The sequence below is a fragment of the Carcharodon carcharias genome, chromosome 31 (genome assembly GCF_017639515.1).
Source record: "Carcharodon carcharias isolate sCarCar2 chromosome 31, sCarCar2.pri, whole genome shotgun sequence".
NCBI classification, from domain to species: domain Eukaryota; kingdom Metazoa; phylum Chordata; class Chondrichthyes; order Lamniformes; family Lamnidae; genus Carcharodon; species Carcharodon carcharias.
Window position 1 is genome coordinate 5576764 of NC_054497.1, and position 20019 is coordinate 5596782.

A 20019-nucleotide genomic window follows, 5' to 3' on the forward strand; every position below is an offset into this window, starting at 1 on the left:
GTGGGGTATATCAGAATGTTACAGTGAGGGGTGTGGGGTATATCAGAGTGTTACAGTGAGGGGTGTGGGGTATATTAGAATGTTACAGTGAGGGGTGTGGGGTATATCAGAGTGTTACAGTGAGGGGTGTGGGTTATATCAGAATGTTACAGTGAGGGGTGTGGGGTATGTCAGAATGTTACAGTGAGGGGTGTGGGGTATATCAGAGTGTTACAGTGAGGGGTGTGGGGTATATCAGAATGTTACAGTGAGGAGTGTGGGGTATATCAGAGTGTTACAGTGAGGAGTGTGGGGTATATCAGAGTGTTACAGTGAGGGGTGTGGGGTATATCAGAGTGTTGCAGTGAGGGGTGTGAGGTATATGAGAGTGTTATGGTAGAGGGTGTGGGTTAAATGAGAATGTTACAGTGGGGGATGTGGGGTATACGAGACTGTTACATTGGGGTTGTGGGGTATATCAGAGTTACAGTGGGATGTCTGGGGTATATGAGAGCGTTACTTTGGGATTGTGGGGTATATGAGAGTGTTACCGGGGCGGGGGGGGGCGGGGGGGTGTAGTGTGAGTGATGGGCTCCATTACCCCACACTGCCTGACGTACTCAGAGTTTGATATTGCCTGTGACGAGTCAGGGTCCTGAGTGTGCATGTTCCGTGTGCATCTCTCATCCATCAGTTTTAATTTATTTTCATGATTTTTCCAGATGAAAGATGTATTTTTCTTCTTGTTCTTCCTGGGTGTCTGGCTCATGGCTTATGGGGTCGCCACTCAGGGACTCCTGTACCACACTGAAACCCGAGCCAGCTGGATATTCCGCCGGGTTTTCTACCGACCCTACCTGCAGATCTTCGGGCAGATCCCACTCGATGAAATTGACGGTAAGAGATTGCTATTGTTTTGCCATGTGTGTGCCCATCGGAATATTGTGGGAGACCAGAACTTGGAACTTTACGTGTAAGATAGTCACTAATAAATCTCATAGGAAATTCCAGAGAAACTTCTGTATCTGGAGAGTGGTTAGAATGTGGAACTTGCTACCTCAAAAAGTATTTGAGGTAATGTGCTGATAGGCTGGTTTGTGGGAGGAGGCTCATGTGGTCTAGAATCACCGACATGGATTTGTTGGGCAGTGTGCGAGTGTGTGTGAGTGTACGTGTGCAAACATGTGTGTGTTTGTGTATATACGTGTGCGCACGTATGTGTGTGTGTGTTTTCACATGCATGTGTTTTTGTGCGTGCGTTTGGGTGTTTGTGCGTACATGCGTGTGTGTGTCTTCCTGTGTGTGTGTGTGTGTGTGCACATGCATGTGTGCGCATGTGTGCGTGTGTCTGTGTGTGTATGTGTAAATGTACTTGCAGATATGTGCACTCCTTTCTGCGAGCTGCCTCCCTTTCGCACCGTGTACCCATGTTTATGAACATGCCTGTAATGCCTGTAGACCACGGAGACGGGGGGGGGGTCATACATCAGTCAGCCCATCACACATGTTGATGTTTGAGTCTGTGTGCAGGAAAACAGCTAAAAAGACTAATGGAGGCCTTTAACCCAAGGCAGCTGGAATATAAAAGGGTTGAAGTTAAATAAAGCCCCGATCGTGCCCCATGTAGAGCAATGCATCGTGTTCCGGGCACCACACCTCAGGAAGGATGTATTGACCTTGTAGAGGGTGCAGTGCAAATTCACCAGAAAGCCACTGGCGCCAAAGGGGTTAAGTTAGGACAGGTTGCAAAAATAAGCCTTCTTTCCCTTGAGTCTTGAAGATTAAGGGGCGATCTAAGTGAGGTGCTGAAGATGATTGTGTCGACAGAGAGAAACCCTTGCCTCTAGTGGGAAGAGGAAGGCTGAATCTTAAAGTTAGAACCAGGCCAATCTGGAAACACTTCTTCACACCAAGGGTGAAAGTCTGAAAGTCTCTGCAGCCTCCAAGGCTGCGGGGAGGGGGTGTCAATTGAAAATGTCAAAGCTCAGGTTGATAGAATTTTGTTAGGTAAAGGTATCAAGGCTTTTGGAACAAGGTGGGTAAGTGGAGTTAAGATACTGATCAGCCGTGAACTATAACTGGAAAGCGAAATAGACATGAGGAGCTGAATGGCCTTCTTCCTGTTCCTATGTTCCTTTTTACTCACCTTTGTTGTCTCCCCATCTCGCATTATTCTTTTGCCCTCCTTTGCTTCACAACCATCTCATTTTACCATTAACCATCGTTTGTCCCTCTGTCTCTGCCAGCTGCTCGGTTTCACTCCAAATGCAGCACGGGTAACCTCACCACAGGCCTGGAAGATGAGCTGTCTCCCTGCACCAACGCCTATGCTAACTGGTTGGTCATCCTGCTCCTGACCATCTTCCTCCTGGTCGCCAACATCCTGCTGGTCAATCTGCTCATCGCCATGTTCAGGTAACAGTTTAGCCAAGACGGACACTCCATCTGGGCCGAGGTAGCTGGCATCAGCTCAGCAAGTTTCCTTTTAATTGGGCAAGGGTGGCGGGACTAGGGCTGGTAAGATGGAGTTAAGGATAAGATCGGCCATGATCTAATTGAGTGGCGGGCAGAACAAGCTCAAGGGACTGAATGGCCTCCTCCAATTAGTGCTTCAGGAGATTGCTGCCTTGCCAATCACATGCACCGATACCCAATGCTGTTCCCCATTAGGAAGCAGGGAAGAATAACGGTTACATTACTGGACTAATAATCCAGGCAAGTTTAAATCCAACCATGGCAGTTTGAGAATTTGGATTCCAGTTTAAAAAATCTAGACATTAGAAAAAGACATGCGTCAATAAAAGTGACCATGAAACTGTCAGTTTGTTGTTAGAAACTCAGCTGCTCACTCATGTCCTTCAGGGAAGAGAAGCTACCATCCTTACCAGTGTTTACACACGTTCACAGGCTCACGCCATATGGTTGGTGCTCAAGTTTACTTCATTGTTCATGGTAACACGAGGTGGCTGTATTAATGTCGACCACAGCCCAAGAACCAAAACACAATCCTGCTCTTGGAATAAGAGCCAAACTAACCCATCCGATCATATATTGGGCCAGTGACTAGAATGCAGCTTGGACTAACTGGCTTGTTCATGAGATGTGGGCATATTTATTGCCCTTGTTCAAAGGGCATTTTAAGAGTCACTTGTAGGCCTGAGGGTGGCAGATTTCCCTTCCCCCAACTACAATTTCTCTCATTGGCCTAAATCTCCCCCACATGAAGGTGGGGACACACTGTAGGTCCTTGGGTGCTAGACTCCAGGAATTAATCTGCCCCCAGTCCTTCTCAGGTTGTGACATCCTCCCCCTTGTCCTCCTTCAGGAATATGGCTTCTTTCCCTCTCCATCACATTAGTGAGCCAGATTAGTTTGGGCACTGGTTTCACACTCATCACCAGACTTTTAATTCCAGATTTTTTAATTGAATTCAAATTTCACTATCTACCACAGTGGGATTTGAACCCAGGTTCCCCCAAAGAATTACCCTGCACCTTTGGAATATTAGTCCAGTGATAATACCACCAAGCCATCACCTTCCTTGGTCATGAATATACTGGATTCACTAAAGTTGGTATCTGGGACTGAGTGCTGCAGCTCAGCAATGAGAAACTGAGGGGCTCTTTCTCCTAGAACATGGGGAGTTAAGAGGAGATCTGCTAGAGGTGTTGAAAATGATGTCGGAATGATTCCTGGACTTCAAGGGTTAAATTGCAAGAAGCGGTTACACAAACAGGAATTGCATTCCCTGGAATTTGAAGATTTCAGAGGGATTCGATCAATGTTTTCAAAATATTAAGCGGAACTGATAGGTTATTTTGACAGAAACTATTTCTGCTGATTGGAGAGGGTCAGGCTAGAGGATATTGCCTAAAAATACGAGGCAGACCTTTCAGGAATGAAATTCAGAACTACTACTTCATGCAAGGAGTGCTAGAAACTTGGAACTCTCTTCATCAAACAGCACTCAGTTCCTGGATCAGTTGTTAGTTTTAAACCTGAGATTGATAGATTTTTGTTAACCAAAGTGATATGAGGCAAAGGCAAGTGTGAGGAGTTTGGCCACAGATCAGCCATGATCTCGTTAAGTAGTGGAACAGGCGAGAGGGGCTGTTTTTTTATATTCTTTCACAGGATGTGGGCATCGCTGGCAAGACCAGCATTTGTTGCCCATCCCTAACTGCCCTTAAGAAGTTGGAGTTGGCATGCCCACAGTGCAGACATGATGGGCCGATTCTGTGATTCAGCGCTGGTAGGGAGGGAGTACCAAGGTTTTGACCAAGCGCCAGTGAAGGAACGGCGATATAGTTCAAAGTCAGGATGGTTTGTGGCCTTGAGGGGATCTTGCAGGTCACAGTGTCCCCATGCATCTGCTACCCTTGTCCTTCTAGATGGTAGAGGTCGCAGGTTTGGAAGGTGCTGTCAAAGGAGCCTTGGTGAGTTGCTGCAGTGCATCTTGTAGATGGCACACACACTGCTGCTACTGTGTGTTGTTGGTGGAGGAAGTGAATGTTGAAGGTGGTGCATGGGGTGCCAATCAAGTGGGGCTGCTTTGTCCTGGATGGTGTCAAGCTTCTTGAGTGTTGTAGGAGCTGCACTCTTCCAGGCAAGCAGGGTGTATTCCATCACCCTTCTGACTTGTGCCTTGGAGATCGTGGACAGTCTTTGGGGAGTCAGGAGGTGAGTTACTCACCACAGAATTACTCTGACCTGCTCTTGTTGCCACAGGATTTATATGGCTAGTCCAGTTCGGTTTCTGGTCAATGGTAACTCCCAGGATGTTGATAGTGGAGTAGTTGAGGTGAATATAATAGAAAGGAATGTAAGAATATAATGATAGGGTTAGAAGAAGACAGATGAGAAGAGTATTAAACTACCAGCATGGAGCAATTGGACCGAATGGCCTGTTTCTGTTCTGTAGACTTGATGTATCCCATTTCTTCTTGTCTTTCCCAGTTACACCTTCAATAAAGTTCAGGAAAAGAGTGACATCTACTGGAAGTTCCAGCGGTACAACCTAATTGTGGAATATCACAAACGGCCGGCCCTCGCTCCACCCTTCATCATCCTGAGCCACATCCACATCTTCATCAAAAGAAACATCCGGAAGGTCCCGACCGTGAAGGGCACACTCTTCAGTAAGACATGTCCCAGCAGCAAACCACATGAGCGGCAGTAACTTGAGCTAGGAAGGGTAACGTTGGGAGCAGCAAATCCCTTTGTGTAAAGTGCGCCATCTGGCTCTATACTGGGGCAGAATGGGTTAGGAATGGTTTGGGTGCGATCCCCGGCCTGCGCTGAGCTAGTTGCCCAGGCTGAAGTCAAGAGCCCCTCGAGGAGTTTTCAAATCACACACGGCTCCTCATCACTGACTCCCCCCACCCTCACCGCCGACTCCCACCCCAATGAAAAGTAGATTCTGTCAAGTGAAAGCAGGAGGAGGTTTAATAGAAATATTCAAAATCGTGAGGGGTCTGGACAGAGTAGATAGGGAGAAGCTGTTCCTATTGGCAGAAGGATTGAAATCCAGAGGGCACCGATTTAAGGTGATTGGCTAAAGAACCAAAGGCAACATGAGGAAAAACTTTTTCTTTATAAACGCAGCGAGCGGTTAGGAACCGCGGCCTGAGAGTGTGGTGGAGGCAGACTCAATCCTGGCTTTCACACGGGATTTGGATGAAGCACCTGTAGAGGAGGGAAAGAAAAATGCAGGACTGGGAGGAAAGGGCAGGGGAGTGGGGCTAGGGGAGTTGCCCTTTCTTGCAGAGAGCCAGCACGGACATGATGGGACAAATGGCCTCCCTCTGTGCTGTAACCATTCAATGATTTGTTGACCAGACTCGACTGTGACAGGATAGCAACTCAAGACTCACTATCACTGGCAGGTAAGGGTCGGCTTTGGGCCTGTCAGGGAGTGAATCTCAACCTGTGTCAATGACCATTGGAGCGAAGGGCCTCAAATTTCAGGATGATAATCGTATTAAGGAACAGGGGTGGAATAATGCATATTATTTTTACACAGGTGGGAGGGTGACGGAAAGCACCTAGCGCTGCACCAATTTCCTCATCACTAATCTTCCCCTTTAATATTATTGAACGAAATAGGATGGATCAAATGAATAGGGGACCTAGTGTTGAGCAAAGGAGACACATATTAATGGGAATGTAGGTCAGGAACAAGCTGTTTCACCTTCTCCAGCCACGGCCTGCCCTCAAAGTGGGAGTAAATTCAAAACCAATCCAGGGAAATAGGCTGGATTTTACATTTGCAAATGGGGCACGACAGCCAATCTCCCCCCCGCCCCCCCACACCCCCGCCCCACTGACCCCCACCCTCACCACACGAATGTGTGATAGGGCTTGATGCTGTTGTATTGGCAATAAAACTGGCGTGACGCCAGTCTCCCAAGTTACAGAAGGCGAGCGGGAGTGGAAATCAGCGATCCCGCCCACCATTTTGACACGGCTAATTAGCAAGTTATTGAGCTCATTTTAACGACCCAATCGTCTGCAACTTTTCATTGCCCGCTGCATCTTCCAGGTGGGCGGATGTGAGAAAGTTTGGGAGTGTTTTGCAGCAGTTGAAGGTGAGGCAGAACAAGTACCACAGGAAAGGCCAGGCACTGGGACCACGACTGAATGTAGCAGCAGGATTCCACCGGGGGAAGTGGCAATTTTTTAAATGGCATTTCCTTTTTTTAAAAATACTTTTCGCGCCTTCGGTAAAAAAAGAAAGACTGATTCAGAGACAGGGGGCCTTCACAACTTTATCCTTGACCGACTTCCTGTTTGCAGCATTAGCCCTCGGTCACATGACAGACCCGGCCTACAATCCAGATTGGGCGCAAAGCTCCTCTTTGTGCCTCTAATTGGCCTCCTTTTTGCTGGACGGCTATGAATTGGCCATCAGATGCTTGATTAGATGCACAGAGATGTCGGGGGAAGGACAGAGCCGACCAGTTCCCAATCCGCCTCTCTCACCCTGCTGAGAAACGTAAAATCCAGCCCAACATCTCTAAGTGAGCAGTCGAATGATCAACCCATCTATCAATCTATCTACGCTTGATCAATCTATGTAACAAGCTCCCTAGGGAGACTGTGAGTGCTGTTAGTATTAAACCATTCAAATGGACATTCAATAGACTCCTTTCAAAATGCAATGTTTTGGAATATGAGTTAATTGAGGCATCATGTAGCATGGGGAACAGATGACTTTGGTCCTAAGTCCAAATGGTTCCCAAAGTTCTCCATCACTGGGGGTTTTCCTCACCTCATGTCTGGGTCTGTTTGTAACTCATTGATTGAGATTGACCACTGTGATTAGTCAACAACTCCGCTATTCTTGAATTACGTGGTTACCAGGATGGTAGATGGACTCCAGTCTTGTTCCTCACCGGGACTGAGACACCAGGATCTGCTTAAATGGGAATTCACCTGGATTTAGTTCTGGCCTAGACTGACAGGAGGGAACTCCATTCCATCCCAGATGAAAGGATCCTAGTTGCAATGAGTTTGAACTGGTTTCAACCTCACTCCCTTTGAACATAGTCCCAGCACTAATTGTGCTCGGCCACAAAGCCACCTCTAGTGGAAATATTAAACTGAGAGTGAGGTTAAGGCAAGTTGTTGGGGCACATCAGTGACTGAGCCTAAGAATGGGTAAAACGTAAATAGCTTTTCCATTGCTCACCCATCTCCCTAATCAGCAGAGAAATGAACAGCGACATAAATCATTCGAGTTCCTATTTTGATCATTTATAATGGGGCCTGACCTGAGTTGCCAACTCTGGTTGGACATATTCCTGGAGGTTTCACTACTTGACCTCTCATCTTCAACTGTCTCCGTCCAGTCAAATATCCTTTTTTCTCCCCCCGTTTGCAATACTTCTTTAACTAATAAACAAAAAATATTCAAAGGATGTGAACTTTTTTTTAATGCTGCTGTAATTTTTGTCCAGGTCAGTCCTGACAGGGTTGACAACACTAGGCCTGAACGGCTTGATCAGGAGCCTCCTAACAGGCCCATTGTCCAATTACCGACGATCTATGGCACGGAGGGAAGGGATTAACGGTCTCATTTTCATTCCAGGAATGGACCTCTCAGAGGCTGTCACCAATAGGTTGATGACTTGGGAAGCGGTGCAGAAAGAGAACTACCTAGTGTCCCGCAACAGAATCAAACGAGAAAGCAACATGGAGCAGCTGAAGAGGACTGCACAAAAGTGAGGGTGCAGACACTGATGTTCTCATTACAGGGAGGTCCAAGACATCAAAAAAACGCAAAGAAAGAAATATGAGCAAACAGATTAGGAAGTCTCATCTTCTTGAATGTGGCCGAGAAGATAAACATGTTTCTGAAGCTTCTTGTCTCACACACATCAGAACAAATGCAAGAATACCAAATTTCAAATGCTCACAGCAATTTATACCGCCCATACTGTGAGTTGTTGTGATTGTTTGAAATTTGGAATTCTTGAATTTGTCCTGAGTGTGAGATGAGAAGCTTCCCCAACAAGTCTCTCTTTTCATCAGTTTCAAGTTCAATTCCTAGTTCGATCATAGTCAAGGAACCAGGTAAAGAGTAACAGGATTTACAGCACAGAAGGAGGCCGTCTGGCTCATCAAACAAATGCCAACAGGGATTTTCCTGCTCTATCTGGTTATCCATTTATATTATATTTCCCCAACAAGAGAGAATGTAACCAGCACCACTTGATGTTCAATGGCATTACCATCACTGAATCCCCCACTATCAACATCCTGGGGGTTACCATTGACCAGAAACTGAACTGGACCAGCCATATAAATACTGTGGCTACAAGAGCAGGTCAGAGGCTGGGAATCGTGCAATGAGTAACTCACCTATTGACTCCCCAAAGCCTGTCCACCATCTACAAGGCACAAGTCAGGAGTGTGGTGGAATAATCTCCACTTGCCTGGATGAGTGCAGCTCCCACAACACTCAAGAAGCTTGACAAGATCCAGGACAAAACAGCCCGCTTGATTGGCACCACATCCACAAACATTCACTCCCTCCAACACCAATGCACAGTAGCAGCAGTGTGTGTACCATCTACAAGATGCACTGCAGGAATTCACCAAGGCTCCTTCAACAGCACCTTCCAAACCCCCAACCACTACCATCTAGAAGGACAAGGGCAGCAGATAGATGGGAATACCCACCACCTGGAAGTTCCCCTCCAAGCCACTCACCATCCTAACTTGGAAATATATCGCCATTCCATCACTGTCGCTGGGTCAAAATCCTGGAACTCACTCCCTAGCAGCACTATGGGTGTACCTACACCACATGGACTACAGTGGTTCAAGAAGGTAGCTCACCACCACCTTCTCAAGGCCAACTAGGGATGGGCAATAAATGTTGGCCCAGCCAGTGACACCCACATCCCATGAATGAATAAAAAAAATATTCTTTTCTTTTAAATTACTCACTCAATACCTTTTTAAATAACTTTATAATCTCTGACTCATCAGCCACTTGAGGTAAAGTATTCCAAGGTCTGATTGATGCATTCTTCTGTTTATCGTAAACGTACCAATCATATAACAAGGATTAGTAAACCAATAATGTGGGTTCATTGTGAAGAAAAGGTGAAGATAAGACTATATACAGATAATGGTAACTGGGAGGCTATGTAGACATGTTTGACCAGGCCACTAGCTGAAATTGTATCCTCCCCTCTGACGAGCTACCTCGGGTAGCTGTATTCTGTCTACAGGGTCATGGGAATTTACATCACATCCTGTCTCATGGTGTATAGTGATTGACAGCAGTTTAAGATACATTCTTTTAAAGGTCCATGCACACTGTATTGCAACACTAGTTACCCTCAGTGTGAAATGATCTTTTCTAACATTTCCTTTCATTCCTGAGGGGCTACGCATCAGCTGAAGGTTACTAATTTGTTAACCTGTGGAAACAGTCCATTTAGCTTCACAAAATGTGTCAGAATTTCTAAAATCGTTATAGATTCCTCCCAACCCAGCCCAACCCAACCCTAATCCTAACCCTCTCCAATCTAGTGGAAAAGACCCAACTCTTCAAACCTTTCGTCACAGCTAGAAGCTCTCATTCCTGATATCACCCTAGTGACTCTGTGCTGAACCCCAATATGCCTTTAATAAATACACTTCCTATTATGGAGTGCCTCAAGCACTCCAACTGTGGCCTTAGTAATAACTTTTAGAGATTTATGTAGATCTCAGGACTAGAATTCCATCAGGGCTGAATTTTGGGCCAAGGCTTGTTGCTGTGAGGACAGAATGCACCCAAAGGTGGGGGTACAATGAGAGCCTCACCTCCATTTTTGGGAAGAGCTGTTGGCATCTCTCAGCCTTCCCCGGGTAGCTCCTCAGAGGGGAGGATTCCATTTCTGGCAGTAGCCCTATTATGACCCAGCAGTTGGTAAAGGCTGAGTTATTGGAAATCCCAGAGGGAAACTTTAAACAACTGTCATAACCTATATTTTCAACTGGTATGTTTGCGATGCAGCTCTGAATTCAGGAATAAAGCCACCAGTTCTTGAGAGGTTTTTATATCAAACTAAATGAGACAATTATTAATTTACAACAACTTAAACATGTACACATGGCTACAATTTATGACTATCATAACTTTAACAAATTCCCAAATTAATCTCCGCTAAGGCAACAATAACCCAATAGACTTAACCTGACACCAGGCAAAGCATTTTCACCTTACGAATTCAAAATGAGGTTCCATTCAATTTGGTTCCTTTGCAGACAGTTGTAGGCTTACAACTGCTTTGATCTTACGTGCTTCTGCTCTGCACACACAAACTCCCTTCTGTTATACCCAACACTCCACTTTGAAAGTAACTTCCCATTGTATCACCAGCCCCTTTGAACTCCTTCCATTGTACCAATTTTATGAGTAATATAAATGTTGCTTGCTGTCTCCTAACTAGGTGCAAGATTTCACTCCCACTCATGAATGCTTTATTGAACAAAATGAAAATGCACTCTACCTTATTGTTTACATCTCAAAACTACTATACATCAAAGCACCCAGACAAGCTGGCTTTAATCCAATTAAGACACACACACACACACACACTCACTTACTAAATCTCTATGTAAAAAAATAAACTTCCAATAACACTAATAGCTTCATGTCATTCCCTTACAAAAATCTTGGTGGGTTAAGATCAGCAGAAGGGGGAAGCGAACCACAACGGGATCAGAAAGCTTGTCCGACTCCAGGAAAAGCCAGAGCTCAGGGCAACCCAGTTTGGCGTAGGCTGAGGGAGAGGGGCAGGGAAAGGGCTCCTTTAATAGGCGTTAAGCCCCTGATTAACATGAGGTTAATGTTTTAGAGGGCTACCAGGATTGCCTAAAGAACGGTCATAAAAACATAAGATCGTAAGAAATAGGAGCAGGAGTGGGCCATTCAGCCCCTCGAGCCTGCCCCGCCATTCAATAAGAGCATGGCCGATCTGGTTGTGGCCTCGACTCCACTTTCCTGCCTGCCGTAACCTTTGACTCCCTTGTCAATCAAAAATCTGTCTAACTCAGTCTTGAATATTAACCCGTGCAACAATTATCCCATAACAAATAGGCACAGGTAACTGAAAGCGCGTCTTGGATTTCCACTCGCTCTCTCTCGCTCCAGTAACATTCAACAACTCCATTGCCTCCGAGTCAGATTCATTCAGGCAACCCAGCCAGCACAAACCAAACGGCCAGCTCATGGGGATAGGAGGTTGAGCGTTCCCAGGATTCCCAGAGCTTGAAGGCTGGAAGGGACAGAATTCCCAGGGCTGGAAGTGAGGGAGAGACAGAATGCAAAGGCCTCACAGTGACAGCTCCCCAGGACTCGGTTTCAGCGCTTGTTAACTGACAGTTCATTTTGTTTCCTTAGGGTTGACAGTGTTTTAAGTTACATAACTGACATCAGAGAGCATGACAGGCGGCTGAGGGTACTCGAAAAACAGGTAAGATCAATTGCACAAACTCTGGTGGAAACAAAGGAGCAAGCATTCACATCTGAAATTCCTCTTTTGGCAAAACGCAGGAAAATGCCTGTGTTCCTATCCAGTTACTGAATTGCGAACACACACACAGACACACACACCATGGGTGGAATTTTATGGTCCTGCTGAAGTCAATAGACTTTTGAATGGCCCACCCCATTTTACAGCCCCGCTCCTGCTGCATTGGGGCCATAAAAGTCCACCCCATATCTGCGAATATCATTTGGTTTCATTACTTATGGAGGAGAGCAGTCATTCCCCTATTAAACTGGAATTTCTCCTCACATTGAAGGCTGTCTCTGTGTATGTGGGTGTGTACACAAGGGCGTTCATACATATGTGGGTGCTATGGATGTCTATATGCGTGTTAGTCCACAACCTTCTAACTGAGAGACATGATACTGCCTGTTGATCCAATCTCCCTTAGCCAAACTCTAAACAGGGAAGATAATAGGGAAGTGAAGCCTAGGTATCAAGATCCAGAATAGGTAAAGACCAAGGGAAGGATGATGTTCTATGTTACATTCTTCTATTTAACATAAACATACCAATCATTTGACAAGGATTGGTAAAACAATAATGTGGGTTCTTTATTAGACAGTGAACCATATACAGTGTTAACTGGACAGCTGAGTATGCACATCTGACTTCTACGAGCTGCTGCTGTAGACTGAGTTCAGAGCCAAGGGACTAATACATCCCATCCTGTCTCACTGGAAATGCTTGGCAGCAGTTCAAAGTATGTACCCTTAAAGGTACATGTACATCACATCACAACATTCTAGAGTTTGAAGCCCTGGGGAAGAATGGGTAGGCAATGGCGTGATGGTGTTTTATCAAAAGAAGAATTTGGGGACTGTATTCACATTTTCAGTCCCATAAACAAAAGAAAGAAGGGAAAATGAGAAAGGTTGGGATGGGGAGAGGTTGGAGGCTAAAGTTAAGAATTAAACTTCAAGTTATTGCTTACATCCCATAAAGTGTGAGATTCAAATAAGGGAGCAATAACAAAGCCTCACCTCCGAGTCAGAAAGTTGTGGGTTCAAGTGCTGCCCCAGGACTTGGGCACAACAATGAAGACTGACGCTCTAGTGCAGTACCAAGGGAATGCTGCACTGTCGGAGGTGCGGTCTTTCAGACGAGATGTTAAACTGAGGCCCTGTCTGCCCCCTCAGATGGGAGTAAAATATCCCATGACTATTTTGAAGAAGTGCAGTGGAATTCTCCTCAGAGGCCAACAGTTATCCCTCACTCAACATCGCAAAAACACTATCTGGTCATTGTCACGTTGTTGTTTGTGGGACTTTGCTGTGAGTAAAGTAGCTGCCATATTTTCTACGTTACAAGTTTCCACACTTTAAAAAGTATTTCATTGACTGTGAAGCGTTTTGGGGCTTGCATTTATATAACCCTCCGATGGTTGTCATAGTCATAGAGTTATACAGCACAGAAACAGGCCCTTTGGCCTATTGTGTCCATGCTGGCCATCAAGCACCTATCTATTCTAATCTGTGGCCCTTGTGATTGGCCCGTTGTGATCGGTACGATATAAATGCAAGTCTTTTTTTCTTGAATGATTTTGGGCTTTATGGAGACTATTAAAATAAAAATTCTGATTGTAGAAAGATTTAATGCCTCCATGTTGCATTCCTGCTCGTACTATTTTTGTACAGGTTGTTAGCAATGAGATGGCTGCTAACGTCTTTATTTGTTATCTCTCCTTATCCACTCATAAAAGAAAAGACAAAGACATTGATATAGTGTCCTTCACAAACTCTAGATGTCTCAAGGTGCCTCACAGACAATGAAGTACAGTCACTGTTATAATCTAGGAAATGTGGCAGCCAATTTGCGCACAGCAAGCTCCCACAGACAATAAACGTGATAATGATCAGATAACCTGTTCTTAGTGGTGTTGGTTGAGGGATAAATATTGGCCAAGACACCCGGGAGAATTCCCCTGATCTTCGAGTTGTGTCTTGGGATCTTTGGCATGTCCACCTGAGAGGGCAGAAGGGGCCTGGGTTTAATATCTCATCTGAAAGACAGAACATCCTACAATGCAGCACTCCCTGCACTGAGGTACTCTCCAAATGTCCTTTTCAAACTCACTACCTCTTAATTTCCCTTATCCTTTCTCTCACTCATTTTAACATCACCTTGAGTTTTAACTACATTTTCCAGTTCAATAAAAGACTCGGTTGGGGGATCGGGGAGGTTTGGGGTGGGATAGGTAGGAATAAAGTGGCTACAACAATATAGTTCTGCCTTGGCTGCCTGAGATTGAGCTATTCTTCTCTTTCTGATAGATTCCTGATACATCACCTCTTGCGCATCGAACTCCATTGGCTACACCATAGGCGGCCCATGCCGTCAGCTGCACAGGCCCCCAGTCCCAGAATTCCTTTGCTGAGAATTGCATAACAAAAGCTTAGGGAACAGCCATTCCCTGGTTCATTCCTCAGGGCAATCCCTTTACCAATCAGAGTCGACCTGCTCAGTTTGAATTTGAGCAAAGCTGGGCAGTTAACTGTTCCATGCTACATTTTCCACAGCAACGCCTCCACTAATCAGAGTCCACTTGCCAACGGATCAGCACTCTCTTCTCAAGCTGTATAAATTGTTGTTTTCCCCGTTACTATTTGGTAATATCTTGCAAGCTGTCCTGATGAGTGCAAGATGAAAAGCTTTGATAGCATGTCTCTTTTTTCAGCAATCCTCAAGTGCATATGTTTTGGCTCAAAATGAGAGGGGCTCAAATGAAGTGTTCACATCCACTCTTTCCGGTGGATGTAAAAGATCCCATGAAGGGAAGCAATGGATTCCTTTGGTGCTCTGACCAATATTTATCGTCAATCAATATCACTGAAGCAGATTATCTGCTCATGACCACGTTGCTGTTTGTGGGAGTTTGCTGTGCACAAATTATCTGCTGCATTTCCTACATAACTACATTCACTACACTTCAAAAGTACTTCATTGGCTGGAAAGGAATTTGGGATGTCCTGCAGTCATGAAAGGCGTTGTATAAATGCAAATCCTTCTTTCATTTCCCTAACCCCCTCTCTCCTTCTTTGAGGGGATCCTTAAAACCAACAGTTTTGTCTAAGCTTTGCCACTTGTCCCAACATCTTCCTTCTTGGCCCTGTGACAAATTTTGTTTGATAATCGCCTTGAGGTGTTTTACTACTTTAAAGGTGCTGTATCAATGTAAGTTGTTGTTGTTGTTGTTGTAGGTGGATTACTGCACTGAAGCCTTAAAGTGGTTGGCAGAGTCCTTACTGCAAAGCGACCTCATCAGGAACAACAGAGCACCGCCCACATTTACAGGTACCATAAATATCATAAGAAACGATACCCCCTCAAATGGATCTGGAAGAACTTAGTTGCTTATGTTTGAAACCCTCCATGAGTGTCATGGAATGTTCAAGGAATTAAAGATTAATCTCCTTGCCACTGCTATGAGCAACATCTGGAAGAAAATGAAGTCTCGTTAAAAAATATATATATACTTTTTGCATGCAGTTATTTATTAACCAAAACAAATTGGAGGCGTGGAATGCGTGAGAATCCAATTGGATAACTGAGGGCTGAACAGACCTTTGCAATTGGCCGTGGGAAGGCAGTGGTGTTCGGAGGATGGACCAATGGGGTGAACGTGATGGAGGGGGAGGGGGCGAGGCACAGATGGAGGTCATGGGACAAAACCTCCAGGAATACGCCCCATCCTAGTGAGGAATTAATTGTTCTAGAGTGGGAGGCATGACGCACATACGGGCAGAGCGATTTTGCCCATGCCACTGGGGGCACAGATGGGCTTGCTGCCATCTCACAATGCTGATGAAGCATCCCACTGCCATGGAACACCCAGAGGAGACTCTTCAGCCCCTCAAGCCTGTTCCATCAGCCTGGCCCATATCCTAACTCCATCTGCCTGCCTTGGTCCCGTGACCCTTAATACCCTTACCCAAAAAAAGCCTATCAATCTTGGTTGATGACTCTTTAGAATCATTCTTTAGGTTCTTCAATTATTATTTTTTTTTCTAACAGGTCCTTCATCTAAAAAAGACAGCAAGCCATAACTATTCGATAATGAAAACAGCCTCACCAACGTTAACTGTGGAGTCGCACTGTGAGTGCCAGGGTCCTTAACTTCACCGTCCAATCATGCACAACAAGCCAAGGCTAAATTCCAGTCCCGTGGGACTGAGTCTGGAACTCCTGATCCCAATGTGGTTCCCTCCTTTCCCAAGCTGGAAGCTCGCAATCACAGTTGTTGCAAAGCTTTTCGTACTTGTGTGTGTAGGGTGGCTGGTGCAGAGCAAGGGATGCTCGAGGCAAAGGGCCAGCACAGAGATAATGGGCTGAATGTCTTCTTCTTGCATTGTAAACTGCATCCTTTGACTCTGTAAAGAAGTTAAATCTTGGTATTTTCCTTTGAACAAGTAGAACGATTAATTTGTAAGGCCCTTACAATTTAACCCTTAGACTGCTGGCAGGTTCAGGAAATTTCCAATCTCCCTGGAGCATGTGATTTTGTTTGTTCCTTTATTTTGTTACATGTGTGAGGTTTACACGATTGTTATGCTTTAGGACTATATTTTTTGGTTTATAAGATTATCATAGTTTGGGGCTGTATCTGTAAATGTAGATTAAATACGAACATATGAATGAGGAGCAGGAGTAGGCCACTCGGCCCCTTGAGTCTGTTCTGCCAGTCAATAAGATCATGACTGATCTGATTGTTACCTCAACTCCACATTCCCACCTAACCCATATAACCTTTCACACCTTTGCTGATCAAGGCTATCTACCTCTGCCTTAAAAGTATTAAGACTCTGCTTCCACTCGCTTCTTGAGGAACTGAGTTCCAAAGGCTCATGACCCTCTGAGGGAAAAAATTTCTCCTCATCTCTGTCTTAAATGGGTGACCCCTTATTTTAAAACAGTGACCCCCCTAGTTCTAGATTCTCCCACAAGAGGAAACATCATTTCCAGATGCGCCCTGTCAAGACCCCTCAAGAGCTTATATGCAGCTAAATGATGGTAAACTCGGGGAGGTTTAATTGTTAAAGATCATAAGAAGACTCAAATTGTGTTATTGAAAGGGAAGTGCCAAATTTTTACTTGGGGACAATGACAGCTCTTTCTAAGTCCAAAATAAAAAGACCACAAGTCTCCTAAGATCCAGACAGGTGTTATCAATATCAAACTGTAAATAGTTGTGCTGGAACGTGTTCCTTTGTTTCTAAGATGAAAAACAGTGGTGATCAGAGATAGCTGATTAATATTTCTACTTAGATATAAGGTTAGTGTGTTTCCTGTTGCCATGGGGAGGAGGGTAGAGGAGGCCATTTTGAGATCAGGTTATAGGCTTCCCTAAAAACCCAGAGGTATCCACAGATAGAGTGGAAGTTGCAGTTTGGTGTTGGGGGACCTTCAGCTGACTGGGAGTTGGTCACAAGAAAAGAGATAGATGTTAACCAGGCCTTGGGCAGAGAAAATGTTGACTCTACCATTCATCACATGGAATAAGGGTGGGAGCTTGCACTCAGTTTGTAGATCGGGCTCGTGAGGAGTTAAAACAAGGCTGGGGGATTGGCCTTGCTGAAGCTCAAGGGGGAATCCCCAGGAAAACTCTCTCAGTGGAAGATAATATTGGGAAAGGAAAAGAACAGAAGTAAACCCATCGGGAGCTGCGAAACACTTTGGATTGATTCCAGGAGATTAGATGTCCACTTAAGGGACCGAGTAACGTAACAGAATTGAGGTTTATGGTTCTCATTAAAAGCAGAAAAGGGCAAACCGTTTGGTATTTTAAAGAACAAGTTTCCTATGAGAAAGGAAATAATGTTTACTTAATAGTGTTCTGCCTTTAGTCTTTGATACAGTAAAAGTTCTTTTAAAACATGTGTTACAATCCCGAGGTCCCCCAATATATTAACCTCCTGAAAGGGACCCCAGTTTTGTTATGCTCTCGGGTGAGGAGGAATGAGCTGGCTCCCCTTCTTTACTCAACCCCCTCAGTTGGTCGCAACAAGGTTAATTTGAAAGGCATCCCTTCCCCTGCGGATACCTTTTCCCAGTCCAAGTGTGTTTTTTTTTAAGAAGGAGTCAATTTAATGAGGTTTTCTTGAGTCAAAGAAAGTGTAAGTTTATTAGTTACTGAAACCCAAGAAAAAATAATAAAAACACAACACACATACACCTAGATCAGAAATGAGAAGTTAAGAGTCCAAATAAAAGTCTTTAAAAATACGAATCAGTCTTTGGCTTGTCCGTGAGGTGTAGATGGCAGTACATTGCAGCCGTGAGGTTGGGTGATTCTAGTAGAACTGACTTTGGTGGTTTCGCAGTTAACTTTGGAGACACTTGGTTCTGCAGGGTGGCTGAAAGGCTGTCCTATTTCCTTTAGATTATAGCTTTTGCTGAGCTTTGCCTCCAGCAACAGAAAGAGAGAGAAAGAGAGAGAGAGAGATCTTTCACTTGTAAGCCGCTGGGGGGGTTATTAGTTTGTTCTTCTGCTTGCTGTCACACACAGTCACACTAGCACACCAGCTTTTCAACCCTTTTTTCCCCTGTGTATTCCATGAAAGGAAATAAGCATTTTGCATTCATCTCAGAACTATTTATACATTCTGGAGATATAAATCAACAGGAGATGGATTTTTGGCTGACTGCTGAGAGGTGCAAATCAGTCTTTTGTCTCTGCAACCACAGGAGATTTAAGTTCAGTCTTCAGCATCTTTCCTATCTCCCTTTCAAGTATCCCTGCTTGAAAAAGTCTATGACACCTTTTCAGGTGCAACATCCCATGTTCTCTCAGGACAGGTCTGTCAAGTCGTAATTCACATAGGAATTTTCCAGAAAGTGGTCACTTTACATTGTCAGCCAGCTTTTGCTCAGTGTCTTTGCTTATATTTCTTTAAAAACATGCACGTTTTCCTTAAAAAGCTCAGTGTGTCCCTAAGTAATTCGTGGCAGTGATAGGCTTTTCATGACACACGAAATCTTAACGTGTCATCCTTTCAGCTAAGAACTGCAAGTTTAAATTTCTCTTTAAACTGATATATCAGTCTCTATGGAGATTGTAACAATTTATGCACTAAAACTCTGAGCGAGACGTGAACATTGCAATAATAAACAAGGAAGAAAAAAATTACACTGACATTATTGTAATAAAGTAACATTACACTAACATTACTGTCTTTAAGGCAGCCAAATAATGCAACAAAGTCTTATTATTTGAATATTAGCCAGATGGAGCCATAATACACATTTATAACATAATATTAATAAAGGAAAATTACTAACTGGAAAATCTACCAAAGAAAATCGTGAAAGAACAAACAGACTGAGGCATTTTTATCCAGAAAAGGGAAGGCTGTGAGGTGGCCTAATAGAGGTCTATATGATTATGAACGGTGCAATAAGGCTGATGTAGAGAAGGTATCTCCAAAATGTGGAGGAGACGAAAATAAATGTGGAGAATTCAAGAGGAACTTCTTTACGCAGGAGATGGTGGGAACACCCTGCCAGATGGAGCGGTTGAGGTGAATAATATAAATGCATTTAATGGAAAACCAGATAAACTCATGAGGGAGAAATGAATAGGAGCTTGTGCTGATAGGATGAGATGAAGTAGAGTGGGAGGAAGCTCAGGTGGAGCAAAAACCACCAGCATGGGGCCGATGGGCCAAATGGCCTGTTTCTGTATTGTTCAGTTGTTCTAACCAAGATTCAGATAGGCAGCGTATTAGAATCAGAATGAAGTTTAGTTTCCCAGTAGCTCAGTCAGACCATGAAGCTGAACCCAAAACCCTTGTTTGATTTATGTTTCATGCTGGACTAACTGATATCAGTTACCAACGCAAACTGGAGGAACAGCACCTCATCTTCAGATTAGGCACTTTACAACCTTCTGAACTCCCTTTTTTGGCCCAAGAATTTTTCGAGACCACTTCCAGCAGTATCAAATGTAGACGTGTCATTTGAGAGCTGTTTGAATATTCACTGCCCTTCTGCT

At 44.5% G+C, this 20019-nt stretch overlaps 1 protein-coding gene across 3 annotated transcripts in view; it reads left to right on the forward strand.

Moving 5' to 3' along the window:
- trpm4a (transient receptor potential cation channel, subfamily M, member 4a) overlaps positions 1-18101 on the forward strand; it is a 106762-nt gene extending 88661 nt beyond the window's left edge. For all 3 annotated transcript variants that reach the window (XM_041178086.1, XM_041178088.1, XM_041178087.1), the window contains 7 exons: positions 702-876; positions 2226-2394; positions 4936-5117; positions 8069-8201; positions 11882-11954; positions 15230-15323; positions 16044-18101. In XM_041178086.1, coding sequence (XP_041034020.1) covers positions 702-876; positions 2226-2394; positions 4936-5117; positions 8069-8201; positions 11882-11954; positions 15230-15323; positions 16044-16075 — 858 coding nt within the window. In that variant the 3' untranslated portion in view covers positions 16076-18101. The remainder of the gene's footprint in view (positions 1-701; positions 877-2225; positions 2395-4935; positions 5118-8068; positions 8202-11881; positions 11955-15229; positions 15324-16043) is intronic.
- The last annotated feature ends 1918 nt before the right edge of the window (positions 18102-20019 follow it).